A 16,589-nucleotide genomic window follows, 5' to 3' on the forward strand; every position below is an offset into this window, starting at 1 on the left:
GTCATGTGTCCCAGGCGATCGCCTACAGGGAGGGACTGCCAAAAGGCGATATGACGTATCGCCTAAGCGGCCCCTGGGACATGTGGCATGTAAGGGGGCAAGGAGTGGATTAAGGGGAAGTTCCACTTTTGTGTGGTACTCCGCTTTAAGTACTTCTTAGTTTGTAGAGGCCGATCTGCTGACAACCTTAAAGCGGAATTAAACCCTCCTATCCTTTACAGCCAAGAAGCTGCTTCTGTCTGATCTGCAACCGCTATGTTGCACCATATATGATCAGTTATGACACCAGACATTTGATGGTATGATAGTTCGCAATACCGGCATTCCAGGAATGTAACTGTTTTTATAAACCATTAAATCAATGAGTTTAGTTCCGCTTCATGATTTACTGCTGTTCAGGGGCTCTGGGATTCACCACATGGCAGCCTTCAAGGAACACTAAAGGTTTGTTTTTAATTAGATCAATTGACTGCTGTAAGCTAGAGCATTTAAATATCACTTACCTCGTTTTTGCTTTTGACCTCCAATATACAGTAATCCAGGTTTGAAAATGCCATTTCCTGTCTCTCCTCTTCTTGCTTTCCACCAGCATCTGAGCCGTTTTGCATGGTGGAAAGCAGAATGTGCTCACCCCCTCCCTATGACTACAGCCCTGTGTGAAGATGCTCTCTTATCCCTCACAGGCATGGAGGCTAAGCCTAAAGGGAACTGTAGTTCCCATTAGGCCGTGATGTAGCAAGAATGAATGCGCACCGCAAACCAGGAAGTCAGTGAGAATAATGATTCAGGAGTGACGGAGGTGAATAAAACAGCTCGATTTCAACAGGTATCCAACTAGTTATAATGCAAAACATTACTTTTTACTTTATCAGCTACTGTCAGACTTTAATTTAAGAGGAAAATATTTTTGTCTTTACAACCCAACAAGAAGAAACAGGAGCAATGCTGGAGGCAGTTTACAGCACACACATTTTGGCATTATAATTATTAATGTGGAGTGTATGTTTCTTGCTATAGATCATTATTTATTTTTATCAAGTGGTTATGGGTAAAGTTCTGCTCTAACAAACTAGCAGGACTTAAAGCGGATGTGCCACTAAAAAACTATATTAAAAGCAAGCAGCTACAAATACTGCAGCTGCTGACTTTTAATATAAGGACACTTACCTGTCCTGGAGTCCAGCGGTGATCGCAGCAGATGACGAGCCGATCGCTCGTCACCCTGCTGCTCCCCCCTCCATCCACGGTGAGGGAACCAGGAAGTGAAGCGCTCCGGCTTCACTGCCCGGTTCCCTACGGCGCATGCGCGAGTCGCGCTGCGCCCGCCGATTGGCTCCCGCTGTGTGCTGGGAGCCGAGTGTTCCCAGCATACAACGGGGGGGGGCGACGGGAAGCGGAGAAAAAACCCGTCCTTTGCCCGTATGGTAGGGCCGGAAGTGGGTGCAGATACCTGTCTGTAGACAGGTATCTGCACCCCCCTCCCCCCTGAAAGGTGTCAAATGTGACACCGGAGGGGGGGAGGGTTCCGATCAGCGGGACTCCACTTTAGAGTGGAGATCCGCTTTAATTTTCTGACTAAAGTTGCTCTGCCAGCCCAATCAAAACGAATAGCATACTCCTTTTTTTTTTTTTTCTTTCTTTTTCTAGCCTTTACACAACATGCTCTAATGCTTGGTATCACGTTGCATTTGAGCAACACAAGGGGGGTTATTTACTAAAGGCAAATCCACTTGTCACTACAAGTGCTGTCACTGTAGATCTGAGGGGGACATGCAGGGAAATAAATAAAAAACGCATTTTAGATTGGATGATAAAATCAGCAGATCTTCCCCTCATTTCAGATCTACAACAACTGCACTTGTAGGGCAAAGTGGATTTTCCTTTAGTAAATCAACCCTATTGTGTTAATAGGCCCTCAGATAAGGGCAGAAAATAGCACCACAGCAACAGTTAAAATTTGGAAGGACATTGTGCTTATTTACACATACACCGATCAGCCACATTATGGACACCACTAAGAACACTGAAAGTATGTTATGGTATCTTGCGCCAAGCTATCAGGAGCAGATCCTCTCCTCCAGCACTAGTTAACATCTCTTTCCCCACTGTAAGATATGATGTATGACTGACATTAACACTGTCTAGTCGGGAGCAATCATAATGCAGAGAGCATCCCAAACCGAAGAAGTAGGCTTCTGGCCAGCAAGAGAGAGAAGGTCATAGCAGCCACACACTCTCACAGCACATGTAGCTAGACCTGCAGATTCTCCAAACATGGCACAGATCGAGTCATAGCTCACCCACCAGAGTTCATGTCACAATGACAGACAGCGCTAGCATCCCTCTCATCGCGTCAACTAATGCATCATCCAGCATTGTGTTTACAGCACTCACTGTGCAGAGAAGCTGATCAATTCACTGACAGCTAAAAACCTGATTGCAGGTGGCTGCTAGTTGGGCACCATGGCTATGAGGCATGTCAGTTGGGGATGTTTTGCTACATGGCGAGCGGAAAAGAAAAGTGAGGATGGGCGAGATAGAATGGAATAGATCAGTATAAATGCACTCACATGAGTTGGGATCAGCATGTGGCCCTCTGCGATATGCAGAGAGCTGGTGGTTGCAGAGGTCGGTAAATAAGCGGGAGAGGGAAAAAAAAAAAAAGGAGTTCCGTATTAGCAGAACTCAGCTGGCTCGGTTTAGATTGGCTGCATCCAGAGGTGGATAGGGATGACAACAGCATCCTGATCTATTCCAATTAATACTGGTAGACTTAGATGATGCTTCCCCCCCCCTTTTCATATGTGTATTCGGTGAACTCAGGACCTATCCAGGGGAGCTGCTGCCATCACCCTGCATGACTACTTTTATCCCCCCCATAGGGTCACAGCTGCGCCATTATTTCTTTAATACCATACATGGTGAGTGGACACGATCCTGTCATGTACATACATATATCCTAATGCTGTCAGAAGGGGGAGGGGACAAAAACATTAGCGCAAGGCCCTGATCACCTCTGAACGCAATTTAAGTATGGCGCATTAAAAACAGTAACATATAAAGAAGGGCGCACCAAACTTGTGCATTACCAAAGATAAAATGTATAACAGCAGTGATCATACTCAAACAAATGTAATAAAAAGGTTTGTTAATACACCAGCAATTTGTAACTGTATCTCTAGACAACTGCAACCTGGACCGGATGTGGGGGAAGGACCAGATGGCATTGCAAACTGCTTACGCGTTTCAAAGGAGGACCCTCTTCCTCACAGCCAAACCCACAGCTTTTCCACCGAGGAAGAGGGTCCTCCTTTGAAACACGTAAGCCATTTGCGATGCCATCTGGTCCTCACATCCAGTCCAGGTTGCAGGTGTCTAGAGACACGTTTACAATTGCTGGTGTATTGAAAAGCCCTTTTATCATGTACGTTTGTGAGTATGATCACTGCTGTTACATTTTATCTTTGGTAATACACAAGGTCGGTGCACCCTCCTTTCTATGTTTCAGCTCTAAGGATAGCCATTGTTCGGAGGCGGGCAGCAAGACCATTGACATTCCATATGGGGTCCAACAGATTGGCTGTACCACTTATTCATAGACTAAACCCACAAGCGCAGGAGATTGTGTTTGCATTTGGAAGTGCACGTTAAAAAAAAAAAAAAAAAAAAAGGACGGTCATGGGTGAGCAGGTCTGAACCAGGTAAAAGTAAGTTGTGCTGTCAGTTCAATACAGGGTACAGAGAATTACAATTTATTAAGGTGTCAACACCAAGACTGCAGTTGTATGAAATCAAGCCAAATCTCTAAAGAAGATGCAAGAGTTGGGATCCACTGCATTCCCAGGATCTCCCTAGAAGACCTGCGCCACCCTTCTTGCCTTAGTGGCAAGTTAATTATTTTGTTTATTGAGAGACACATTCCGAAGCCTTTTAACCTTTGGTTCCTCAACCAGCTTCTTCTGTCCCTTGGTCTGGCTTTAGTTCACCAAAAAGAAATCTCCATTGCCTGAATGAGATGGGGGGGTTTATGAGAGTCCATTGAGATTTGCTTTGAAATACTTAATAGTGGATTGCTCTGGAACAAATAAGAGCAGCAGCTCATAGCTTATAAAATATTTATTCACATATGGCACTAGTCCGTAAGAAAAATACTCTGGAAAAAGAATCTTTTGGCTGTGCGGCGTAATCACTGGCTGTAGTCCAAGGTCAAGTCCTTAGAAATCAGCTCTTCCTCCACATTCTCCAAGGCCCACTGATGCTCCGTTATCTCCATGGCTTCCCATTCAGCCTAGAAGGAAAGGTTGGTAATTAAACAAATGATACAACAAAAAAGTCATACACATATCTTTCTATTACAGTCTGCAGCTGTTGCGATTATCTAAAGCTGACAAAATGTTCATAATTCCCTAGTAAATATGGCAAGAGTAGATCTCAGGGTCATGTCACACAAATAGGACTTGCTTTTGCTACAACACTTCTCTTTGAACCTCAAGTCACTAGTTCAGTTATAACACGTGATGAAGCACAAACACAAGAAAAGCAAACCTGCAGAATGCTGTGCGTCTTACTCTTCAAAAGTCTGCACTGAACTTTACCAGCTCAACAGTTAGCCTTTCATCTTTGGCCATAGGCATGCTACATAGAGCACTGGGCATATAACATTGCTCTTATTTTGCCACACAACTGAAATGATCATACCAAGCATGCTATTCCCAGATCAATCATTTTGGCTGAGAACAGCTCACTGCCCTTTTGGAGCATGATGTATGTGCGGGATGAGAAGTACACAAAACTAAAGGTTAGTTTACCTTTAGGCAACACCTATTCTGACTAACCTGTGTAAGAAAGATCTGTATACTTACCCATTTCCAGCTGGTCTGGTCACATGTGTCAGCTGCAGGGGAGAGGAGAGCACCAGAAAATAACTGGCAATGCCTGGAACTGCATGTCTGGGGCGTTGGGCAATAGGAATTGCTCACGCCTGGTGCCAATCGGCAAAAGACAGGATTAAAACAAAACTTTTTAGTTTGTTAAAATTCTTTGCAAACGAGTAATTTTTCTCCTTCACCGATAGGTAGCAATGATGGGGTGGTACTAATACGCGGCACTCAGTGTGTCAGAGTAGGAAGTTTCACTTTTGGGTGGAACACACTTCATGCAATATGGAGCAAGTTTCAGTATCCTAATGGACTGTATTATCAAGTAAGTTAATGAAATGGGTCTGTCTACAAACCAAAAAGAACAGAAGTGAAGTGTTTATTTTTTTATTCTCGCAACACAACTGGAGTGTCACTACATAAAGTTCAAACTGCTGATGCTCACTTTGAAAGCTTTATTAGGATCCTGGGGCGCAGACATGGCTGCTCCAGTCATCTGGTCCTGCATAATCCGACTTTGATCAGCAGCTGCAAAGACAACACAACTGTAAAGGCAGTTTTTAGCATGCTATAAAAGACCCCAAATTCCCCAACACCTGAGTTTGGTTAAAATTATTTGACGGCCTGCAGATTTTGTATGTTTGCCAACTTACAAAGAAATGAAGGGTCCATCATTGTTATCATAGGTGTATTTAAAAATTAAGACAGGATATCAATAAAAAAAAAAAAAAAAAAACACAGGATACAAACGTTTTAAATGGAGTTGCAGTTCAGCGAGTTAAATAAGCATTTGATCCCCAAACAAAACATAATTTAGTACTTGGAGAAACCCTTGTTGGCAAGCACAGAGGCAAGATATTCCTTGTAGTTAGTGACAAGGTTTGCACACATCTCAGGAGGGATTTTGGTGCACTCCTTACAGATCTGCATACATTTTCTATAAGATTAAGGTCTGGCTAGGCTACTTCATGACCTTAATATGCTTCTTCTTGGGCCACCCATTGGTTGCCTTGGTGGTATGTTTTGAGTCATTGTCATACTGGAAGACCCATCTTCAGTGTTCTGGCTGAGGGAAGAAGGTTCCCATCCAAGATTTTACAATACATGGCCATGTCCATGTGGCAAAGTCGGCCTGTACCTTTGGCAGAGAAACAGCCCCAAAGGTGTTCTTAGGGTCATAGTCAGCATTTTTCTACCTCCAAACTCGGAGAGTCGAGGTAATGCCAAAGAGCTTAATTTTGGTCTCACCTGACCACCGCACTTTCTCCCAATCCTTCCCTGAATCATTTAGATGTTCATTAGCAAACTTCAGATGAGCCTCTTTTTTTTTTTTCTAACCTTTATTAGTTATTGCATAAAGTGACCATACAATCATATTCCGTACATAAACAGAAGAGAGAGGAGAGGAGTGGGGGTGGGGCCGACCTGCAGCTCCGTGTGTCTGAATAGATACACAGAGCTGCAGCTTGGCTTTGGCCCCCATAGCAATCAGCTTGCCATGGGGGCACTCAACAGGAAAGAGGGGCCATGAGAAGAGAAGAGGGACCCAAGGAGGATCTGGGCAAAACCACTGCAACAGAGCAGGCAACTCCCCCCCCCCCTATAAAATTAACCCACTTTACAATCACTGTAATTTATTCAATTTTGAAAACTTTGTACTTTAACACTTTCAAAACAGAATAGTTCAGTGTCACCATCGTTTTTATACTGTTATTGCTTATAACAGTGATGATCACGGTTATAAAAAATACTTAAAAGCGGAGGTTCACCCTCAAATTCAACTTTGTATTTATCATTACAGCAGCCATAATAAGTGCCTAAACCGCTGTGTTTTTTTTCCAGGTCTCTAAGCTTACCTTTATTCTGATCGATTCAGCATAACTTCCGGGTCTTGTTCCCCGTGGGAGTGGGCGTGTCGCTCCTTCCCCCCCCCCCCCCCCCCCCCCCCGACGCCTCAAGGCTGTGTGCAATGTCTCCTGGGAGTGACGTTGCAACACTGACAGGAGACCATCCGAAATAGCCAGGCGTGTATTCTCACGCTAGCTCGAGTGTCACGTGACGCGGAAAGCGGGTCACATGACTCACAAAGCGCCTCATGTGACAAGGGCAGATCACCGTATCCAGGAAGGATTTGCTTGTGGGCTTCAGAGTGCCCACAAGCAAGAATAAAAACGTCCATCTCTGTTTTTTATAAAACATCTTTTCTTGCTGAATGCCAATGCTCGCGGCTCGAATATTAGGACACGCGAGTATCGGATTAACAAAGGTAACAGCACCAGAAGCATGTAATACCCGCGGAACCCCCGCTTTAACTCATAAATGGCTTTCCATTGATGACATCTTGTTTACTGTTGACATGCTCCGATTGGCTACAGCCAAGAACATAATTTAAGGGGAATAGAACTGTTCATCCACGTATTACTTTTAATACTCAATTTAGCATAATACATTTTAATCTGGTGAACAAAACTCACCATTGTCCTGTCCCAAAATGAGCGTGTACATACTACGCAAACCAAATACATTGAGAAAATACCAGGATGCAGAACTGACCCTACAAAAAAAAATAAAAAATACATGTCAGATCCAATTGTGATAAGAAAAATGGAGTTAATATAAACGTATATACCCTTACCAAGAAGCATCCAGAGAGACCAGCTCAATCCCACGCTGCAACATTGGCTTGAATCGTAATGTTAAGGGAAATGGAACTTTGGCTTAAAAAACAAAAACAAAAGGATGTATACTTATAAAAAAAGGACTTCCTTGGTAAAGTTTACAAAATAGACTAAAATGCCTTTACCCAAATTAGAATTCATTTTGCATTGATATGACCTCAGAAAATATGGTTACTTTAATAGCTCTTTAATGATAAAATAAGAATGCTCCCCCACTCTAGGAAAGCATGAATAGTACTTACTTGTGAGAAAGCCAGAGAAAGCCCAGTTGATCCAACCTCCAATGACGATCATAGGTAAAACATTGGTCAAATTACCCTTCATCATGTCTGTCATCATTGTGGGGTCTGTAGAGAGAATGATCATATTGGACAGGTCAAAAGAAAAATGTTAATATTAATGCCTGCCCCCCCCCCCCCATAAAGGTGGGTGAAAGCCCTCAAACTGGCCTGTGTAAGTTCCAAATAGTGGAAACACCTGGCTACTCCTGGCATCAAACAGAGCAGTAGGGAACAAAGGTAGGGTAAGTATTAAATGCTGCAGGGAAATTAAACCTGCCGCTTTGTCATGTTCAGCCAAAGCACAAATTCCATTGAAGGAATTAAAGTGATTCTAAAGCCTGAAGATTTACCTCAAACCCTCATTGATTTTCACCTTCATGCATGAAGGTGAAAAAAAAGTTTGTGCTGCTGCAGCAACCAAATCCCCCCCTCCCCCTCTTTTTCTTACCTGAGCCCAAACGTTCCAGGGATGAGCACAGCAGCTCCAGCCAGTGTCTTGGGTCCTCATTGGATAGATAGCAGCAGCCATTGGCTCCCGCTGCTGTCAATCAAATCCACTGATATGGGGGGGGGCCCCCCCGAGTCCTGCTGTCTTTGTCAAGGGACCGAGCATGAGGACTCGGCAGCATACCCGCACGAGTGTCCCCATGGAATGCAGCTCTCTGTGAGGGCACCCCAGAAGAGGAGGATCAGGGCCCTCGCACAGAGGAGGTATGACATTTTTTTTTTTTTTTTAACTAACAAACACCCCACAAAGCTTTTCAATCACTTTAAAGGGATTGTAAAGGTTCGTTTTTATTTTGTAAATAGGCTCCTTTAAGCTAGTGCATTGTTGGTTCACTTACCTTTTCCTTTGATTTCCCTTCTTTGTCTGAATTTCTCACTTCCTGTTCCTCCTCAGTAAGCTGTTCTGGCTGACTAACCCCCATGGATGATGGGGGCAAGCTTATTAAGGACAAACAGGAAGTGAGAAATTCAGACAGACAAAAGGAAAAAAAAAAATTTGAAGGGAAATGGAAGGAAAAGGTAAGTGAACCAACAATGCACTAGCTTAAAGGAACCTATTTAGAAAATTAAAAAGGAACCTTTACAACCCCTTTAATGTATTACCTTTATAAAAAAAGAAAACACCTTCTGTTGCAAAGGATCCCTCCCAACCCCCCCTTATTCTTTCTTGAGCCCGCTCTCGATGCAGGGATGTGCACAAGAGCAGCAGCTCTCCGGGCTCTGTCCCTTCTCACTGGACAGATTAACCACTTCCCGACCGCCGCATGTATATGTACGTCCACAGAATGGCACGTACAGGCAAATGGGCGTACAGGTACGTCCTTGCCTTCTAGCGGGTGGGGGGTCCCTGCTACATGCGGCGGTCGGATTCCCGCGGGGAGCGATCCGGGACGATGGCGCAGCTATTCGTTTATAGCTGCTCCGTCGCGATCGCTCCCCGGAGCTGAATAACGGGGAGAGCTGTATGTAAACACGGCTTCCCCGTGCTTCACTGTGGCGGCTGCATCGATCGAGTGATCCCTTATATAGGGAGACTCGATCGATGACGTCAGTCCTACAGCCACACCCCCCTACAGTTGTAAACACACACTAAGTGAACACCAACTCCTACAGCGCCCCCTGTGGTTAACTCCCAAACTGCAACTGTCATTTTCACAATAAACAATGCAATTTAAATGCATTTTTTGCTGTGAAAATGACAATGGTCCCAAAAATGTGTCAAAATTGTCCGAAGTGTCCGCCATAAAAAAAAAAAACGCTGATCGCCGCCATTAATAGTAAAAAAAAAATAATTTATAAAAATGCAATAAAACTATCCCCTATTTTGTAAACGCTATAATTTTTGCGCAAACCAATCGATAAACGCCTATTGCGATTTTTTTTACCAAAAATAGGTAGAAGAATACGTATCGGCCTAAACTGAGGAAAAAAAATGTTTTATATATGTTTTTGGGGGATATTTATTATAGCAAAAAGTAAAAAATATTGAATTTTTTTCAAAATTGTCACTCTATTTTTGTTTATAGCGCAAAAAATAAAAACCGCAGAGGTGATCAAATACTACCAAAAGAAAGCTCTATTTGTGTGGAAAAAAGGACACCAATTTTGTTTGGGAGCCACGTCGCACAACCGCGCAATTGTCTGTTAAAGCGACGCAGTGCCGAATCGCAAAACTTGGCCTGGGCATTTAGCTGCTTAAGTGGTTAATAGCAGCAAATCAAATCCTATGATGGGAGGTGGGGCTGAGCGGCCCTGTGTGTGTCAATAGACGCAGAGTGAGCCTGCATAAGTCTCCCCCATAGAAGGCAGCTTTCTACAGGGACACTCGGGGGGTAAATAAAAAGTAGGAGGCTTCAATATCACTTTAAACATCTGTTCAAATACCTTGGATGATCTTTTCTTACATTTATTCCCATATATTCCCCAAAGACTTAAATGTGCCCAGATAATTACCAGTCATTGGGTTCTTGGGAGTTACTTTCCTTTTGGTTTTCTTAAAAAAGCCAGTTTCACCGTCATTAAAATATAACTTCCTCATGAGAAAGGACTGTGGAGAGAATTTTAAAAAGGTTACATGCACCGCTTGTATCAGCTCTACGTACAAAATTCACATTCACGTTATTGGGCTACAAAAAAAAAAAGAAGAAGGGAAGAATGAGAGAGTGGAGAGGGGGTGTATCAAAGCTTTAATTTTGACTGACCCACCCACTGACTTTGTGGGCAATTTCTAGGTATTTTGCCAAGGCACTCCTGAAGAAGCATTGGCACCCTGGTTGAAAAAGGCTGATCTAAATTGAGGGAATCTCAGTGTGTCACTAGAACAAGTGTCCCCATTGGAAGATTTCCCCTCCATTAGTGTTCTGACATCAACTCAAAAGACACTGACCTGTCGAGGGATGTATTTGCCATGTTCCCGGAGGATGCGGCTTCTTATCAGCACCTGACTGAAAAAGCAGAAAGATTACGAGGATTTAACAAAGACTGGACAAAGTTTTTATTATTGGGTATATATTCAAGACATGTTCACTTCACAGCGCACGATCTCGCACAGCGCCTGACAAGTGTGGTGCTGCACCATCCAATTGGAAAATAAAGTTGTCACTGTCGTCCTGCATCTGTGACATCAACCAAAGACTTAACACAAATGTTTTCTGGTTGGAGGTTCTTTTCTGAATCGTGATCAGTTTTGCTCAATTCAAGAACACAAAATGCCTTCCCCACGGTAGACGCTGCCATTTGACTGACTAGTCATGTGACACATGTGCCATCGCCTACATCACTTCCCTCAGTAGTGGGACACAAACATTATGGTTCTCAGTTGTGGTCTGTGCCTTCAACTGTTACACTGCATCTGGAAAAACTGTATACTTCTTTATGAAGAACCCTGTATATGTAAAACCTTATAAAACAACCATTTCAGGTTAAGATAGAAATACAACGTGAAATGTTTGTGAATAGCCATAAAAAATTTTTTTTTTTAAATGTATAAAAAAGGGATCACAATCTCTGTTCTCAGCTGCATAAGGGGCTTAGAGAGCTGAGGGTGGAGAAAGCACAGTACACTGATCTGCCCAGTGAATGGCTGTGCAAGGAGGGGGGAGCGTGTCAGCACTAGTCCGATCATTAAAAGGACAGGCAGGCTGTTCTCCCTGCACTGCCAGAAAACTGACCACACTGGGATAAATGTATTTTCAGACTCTGAAAAAAAAAGGGGGATTTTATTGGGTTAAAACAGGCACTCTATCATACCAGGAACAATTACAAATGAAATCTGTAGGTCTGAGACAACCTGCGTTCCACTGACCGAGTTACAGAAACCGGAAGTGACGTGATCGCGTTCCAGGCGCCAACTTCCGCTTCTGATGACGAAATGCATTTCAACCACTTCTGCTGTCTGACGACGAAAGGCGGACCATGGAACAATAAAATACCCCTTTTTCCCCCCAGGCTCACACCATCAGTCTTCCTTTTTCCATCCATATGTGGATCTCCCACGATTTAACAAGCCTTGGAGGAGGCGCTTCTACTGGACACCAGGATCAAAGGAAGATCTGGTCACATGCGCATTTCCCCTGCAGGGGTGAACGAGTGTACTTTTCTGCACAAGTCACTTTGAAAAGTCACTTATATTTAACCAGTTCCTTACCGAGCCATAGTAAAATGACATTGGCAGGAACCTTCTCTCCTTCCGGGTGGATGTCATATGGCGTCTGGGCCTTCCTAGCCATCTAGGGGGCACGCGCTGCATCGCTCAAAACCCGGGGAGCGTGCCCAGCGGACGGGATGTCCACCGGGCACCCGCGATTGCCCGTGATCACAGTAGGACAGTGGATCTGTGTGTGTAAACACAGATCATGTCCTGTCAGAGAGGAGGCCGATCTGTGTTCCTCTGTACTGGAACACACCATCGGTCTCCTCCCCTTGTGAGTTCCCTCCCCCTACAGTTAGGATCACTCCCTAGGGAACACATTAACCCCTTGATCACCCCCTAGTGTTAACCCCTTCCCTGTCAGTCACATTTACACAGTAATCAGTGCAGTTTTATAGCACTAATCGCTGTATGTTCCCAAAAACGATCAAAAGTGTCAAAAAAAATAAAATAAATCGCAGATAGCCGCCATTACTAGTAAGAAAAAAAAAAACGCAATATGTCATAAATTCCCTATTTTCTAGACGCTATAACTTTTGCGCAAACCACTCAATAGACGCTTGTTTTGATATTTTTTTTAACAAAAATATGTAGAATACGTATCGGCCTAAAAACAAAAAAAATATATATATTTAATAAATCAAAAAGTAAAAAATATTGTGCTTTTTCAAAATTGTCGCTCTTTTGTTTATAGCGCAAAACATAAAAACCGCAGAGGTGATCAAATACCACCAAACTAAAGCTCTATTTGTGGGGAAAAAAACAAAAGATTTCATTTGGGTACAGTGTTGCATGACCGCACAATTGTCATTCAAAGTGAGACAGCGCTGAAAACTAAAAATTGGTCTGGGCCGGAAGGGGGTGAAAACGCACGGTATTGAAGCAGTTAAAAGAGAAATATTATATCACACACACAGAATTTCATGCTGCCATTTTACACATTTAAATATCACCACATCATTTTTGCCAGCACTTTATATGTATGTGTATTTAAGGATTTGTTGATGTTTGGTACATAAGCATTTCTTTTTTTTTTTTTTTTTATAAGAACGTGCGCATATACGAAGATTTATGCATTTCAGCACACATCCGGCTTTTGACTTGACCGCATGTGGTCACTACACCTTTGAGTTCTTTTGGCAGTGCCATTTCACCCCTTTACACGTACTTATTAATACTTCACTAGTGGAGTTCATAGGGGAGGCAGCAGCCACATTCATACATGTACAAATATCTTATACGGTTTTGATGTTGAATTTTAAAAAGCATTGGTGTTCTGTCAGACCTTGTTTCTACCCTTATTGGGTCCGTTTCCAGGTATACTTTAACCACTAACTTACTGGGCACTTAAACCCCCTTCCTGCCCAGAGGACTTTTTGCGATTCGGCACTGCGTCGCTTTAACTGACAATTGCGCGGTCGTGCGACGTGGCTCCCAAACAAAATGGACGTCCTTTTTTCCCCACAAATAGAGCTTTATTTTGGTGGTATTTGATCACCTCTGCGCTTTTTATTTTTTGCGCTATAAACAAAAATAGAGCGACAATTCTGACTTATCCTCAGTCTAGGCCGATACGTATTCTTCATATTTTTAGTAAAAAAAAAAAAAAAATAGTGGCAATAAGCGACTGGTTTGCGCAAAAGTTATAGCGCCTACAAAATAAGGGACAGAATTATTATTATTTTTTTTACTAGTAATGGCGGCGATCTGCGATTTTTATTGCGACTGCGACATTATGGCGGACACATCGGACACATTTTTGGCACCATTCACATTTATACTGCAATCAGTGCTATAAATATGCACTAATTACTGTATAAATGTGACTGGCAGGGAAGGGGTTAACACTAGGGGGTGAGGAAGGGGTTAAATGTGTATCCTGGGTGTGTTCTAACTGTGGGGGAAGGGGGGTGACTGGGGGGGAGTGACCGATCTGTGTCCCTATGTACAAGAGACACAGATCCGTCTCCTCTCTCCCTGACAGCACCGCTGTCTGTGAGAGCCGGCAATGAGAAATGATCTCATATGTAAACATATGAGATCATCTCTCATTGGCCGCACAGATCGCATAGCAAACGGCCACTCCGATTGGCCGTTCACGGCGATCTGTGATTGGCTGTATCCAAGGGACACGGCCAGCACAGAAGTTCCCCGCTGCGCGCTCGGGAGTGCGCGCGGGGAACGCGGAAAGGGGCGGATGTCAAATGACAGCGCCCCAGAGAAGTAGAACCACCCCGCGGCCGTATATAGTCGTACGGCCGTCGGGAAGTGGTTAAATATTTATTCTAGATTTGTTTGGGCCTAAATACCGCCTGAAAAAATCCTGCCCAGCCTTCTCAATGAGGTGATGCGCTGGCAGGAAAAAAAAAATCTCCTGCAAGCAGCATCTTTGGAGCGCTATGTATACCGCTCCTTCCCATTTAAAACAATGGGAAACCGCAGCAATACCGCCCGCAATGCGCCTCTTCCGACAGTATAGCGCCGCTATTTTTAACGGTGCTATGCCGCCACTGCGCCTCCCGCCCCAGTCTGAAAGGGTCCTTATTGAGCATATGCCTACTTGTGAGGCCCCCCTAAAATAAATAAAATTATTCTACAACATTAAGGAATCATTTTTCCTATCCAAGTATTCCAGGTAAGTCCTTTTTTTTATTCCACCCCACGACATACATGGCTTGTGATTATTGTAATTTTTTCCACACATGTCCAGTTGTTGGTCACTCTCACCATTTCCCCAATGATCACTATTTATTAAAGTTTCATCCACTATTGTTCTTCATCTTCCCATTTGCACTCATACATTTCACACTCTCTCACCTCGTTTTCCATTTTTTCCTATATTAATTTTCACCTTGGAGCTGGTGCTTTGATTCCATTAGATGTTCTCTTTGTGATAAATCTTTTTCAATAATGTGGAACATTATCATTTATTGCTGCAAACCAAAGCCCCTTGGGGTACCCTTTCCAAAGTCAATATAATTTGGGGTGTGCAGCACCTATAACCTACAGTCCGTATCGCTTTTCCTTTGATACCGTTTTGATGTTGAATTTTAAAAGCATCAGTGTTCTGTCAGATTAGCAAACCTGTGAGATCAGCAGGCTTGCCGCTGCTTTTAAAATTCAACATCAAAACAGTGTCACCGACCTCTGAATAGCGTATTTCAGGATAGAAGCTCAGTAAAAAGTGTGACATGCTAGATTTTGGTGGGTATAAAAAGATGCTCGCTTGGGGACTGTAGGCTTACTGCGGGGTGTACCAAAATGGCCGTGACGGAATATCACTTCTGGTTCAAGATTTGATGCCTAATCTGACGGAACACCTGCAGTCAGAAGGTGGCGACGGCCATCTTGGTACACCCAGCACTACTTAGCGCCAAACTTATAGTCAGAAGGCACCAAAAGGACATCTTTGGACACATTTACTGTCATGGCGTTTTGTCAGATTAGCAAACCACACGCATGAGCAGTAAGTATTTTTGATAAATCAGCTGACAGAACTTCACTTCTGTTAGCTGATCTGTCAGGTTTGCTGATCTGACAGAACAAGGGGCATTGGTCAGTCAGAATCTCAGACGCATATCTAGGGGCCACACACGTGAGTCAGGGGCCCGCATATGGTAAGAAGAGCTCTCATGTCCTTTCAGTCACGTGTGTGGCCCCTGAGCTGACAGCACCTGAACCGTCTAAGGGCCCCCACCTGTCGCTGAGCGGCTCCAGCTCGGTCTTCTTCTCCCCCTGTAGCAGACGGGTGACATGGTGGCGGAGGAGCCCGCTGTAGAAGGTGATAAAGACGATGGGCAGCACCACCCACAGGCGAATGCTGGAATCCAGCAGTAACTCGGGCGTCGCCATCTTGTCCCCACCGAGCACCGGAAACCGGACAGCAGCTTTTCCCTATCACTTCCGATACCTCAACCGCACATCCGCCAGGGACCAACATGGCCGCCCGGGGCGCCTTGCGTGATTTGCATCCCACGTGACGTCCGGAAGTGGCCCGGTGGCTGCTCGTGCCATGGAGGAGAAGGTGCTGAGATACGAAGCCTTCGTGACTGACACCCTGCAGCGAGACCTGAGGTGTGAAGCACGTGACCTGCCTCCCTTAACCATGTGATCTCCCCTATCTACCCCTCACACACACATAACCACGTGACCTCTGCTTGTCACCTGACCTCATGCTGGCCAGAGCTGACCATACAAAGTGGGCTCACCAATCCAACTCTTTGGTGACCCCCCAATCCCAACTTCCAAATTATTAGAGGGGCAAACTGTAGGCGCTCATAGAGTTCAGATGAGTGTCTTACAGTTCATCAGCGTGTCACGTATAACATGGGGGTAATGGGGGCCTCAAAAATAACATTGTGTCCACACACGCCTCACTACAACTCTACAATCTCCTTACACTGACCATACATGATACTGTCTGATTGTATGATGTACATTAACCATTTCTGTGTCATGATTAGCTTGGCGGCATGTAAACAGACTTGGTGATCCCCCAGCTATGTATCCCGGGTACTCCTGTCCCTCCTAGGTGCCCAGGACCATCATGGCGGGTGTCAGGATGGAAGAGCGGTAAACATCCCCTCCCTGATCTCCC

The 16,589-nt window shown here is 44.2% G+C and overlaps 2 protein-coding genes across 2 annotated transcripts in view; one reads left to right on the forward strand and one right to left on the reverse strand.

Annotated features, from left to right (window-relative positions):
• Nucleotides 1-3,736: 3,736 nt before the first annotated feature.
• LOC120913977 (ER membrane protein complex subunit 3-like) lies at nt 3,737-15,903 on the reverse strand. Its single transcript, XM_040324362.1, has 8 exons — nt 15,690-15,903; nt 10,730-10,787; nt 10,297-10,390; nt 7,798-7,902; nt 7,513-7,594; nt 7,352-7,431; nt 5,323-5,405; nt 3,737-4,288 (listed from the first exon to the last, which is right to left on the reverse strand). The coding sequence occupies exons 1-8, from the start codon at nt 15,842-15,844 to the stop codon at nt 4,187-4,189; spliced, it is 759 nt and encodes a 252-aa protein (XP_040180296.1). The 5' UTR covers nt 15,845-15,903; the 3' UTR covers nt 3,737-4,186.
• Nucleotides 15,904-15,913: 10 nt separating this feature from the next.
• UXT (ubiquitously expressed prefoldin like chaperone) overlaps nt 15,914-16,589 on the forward strand; it is a 32,950-nt gene continuing 32,274 nt past the window's right edge. Inside the window, exon 1 of the mRNA XM_040324364.1 lies at nt 15,914-16,066. Coding sequence (XP_040180298.1) covers nt 16,005-16,066 — 62 coding nt within the window. The 5' untranslated portion in view covers nt 15,914-16,004. The remainder of the gene's footprint in view (nt 16,067-16,589) is intronic.

This window comes from Rana temporaria, chromosome 9, assembly GCF_905171775.1.
Source record: "Rana temporaria chromosome 9, aRanTem1.1, whole genome shotgun sequence".
Taxonomy (NCBI): Eukaryota; Metazoa; Chordata; class Amphibia; order Anura; family Ranidae; genus Rana; species Rana temporaria.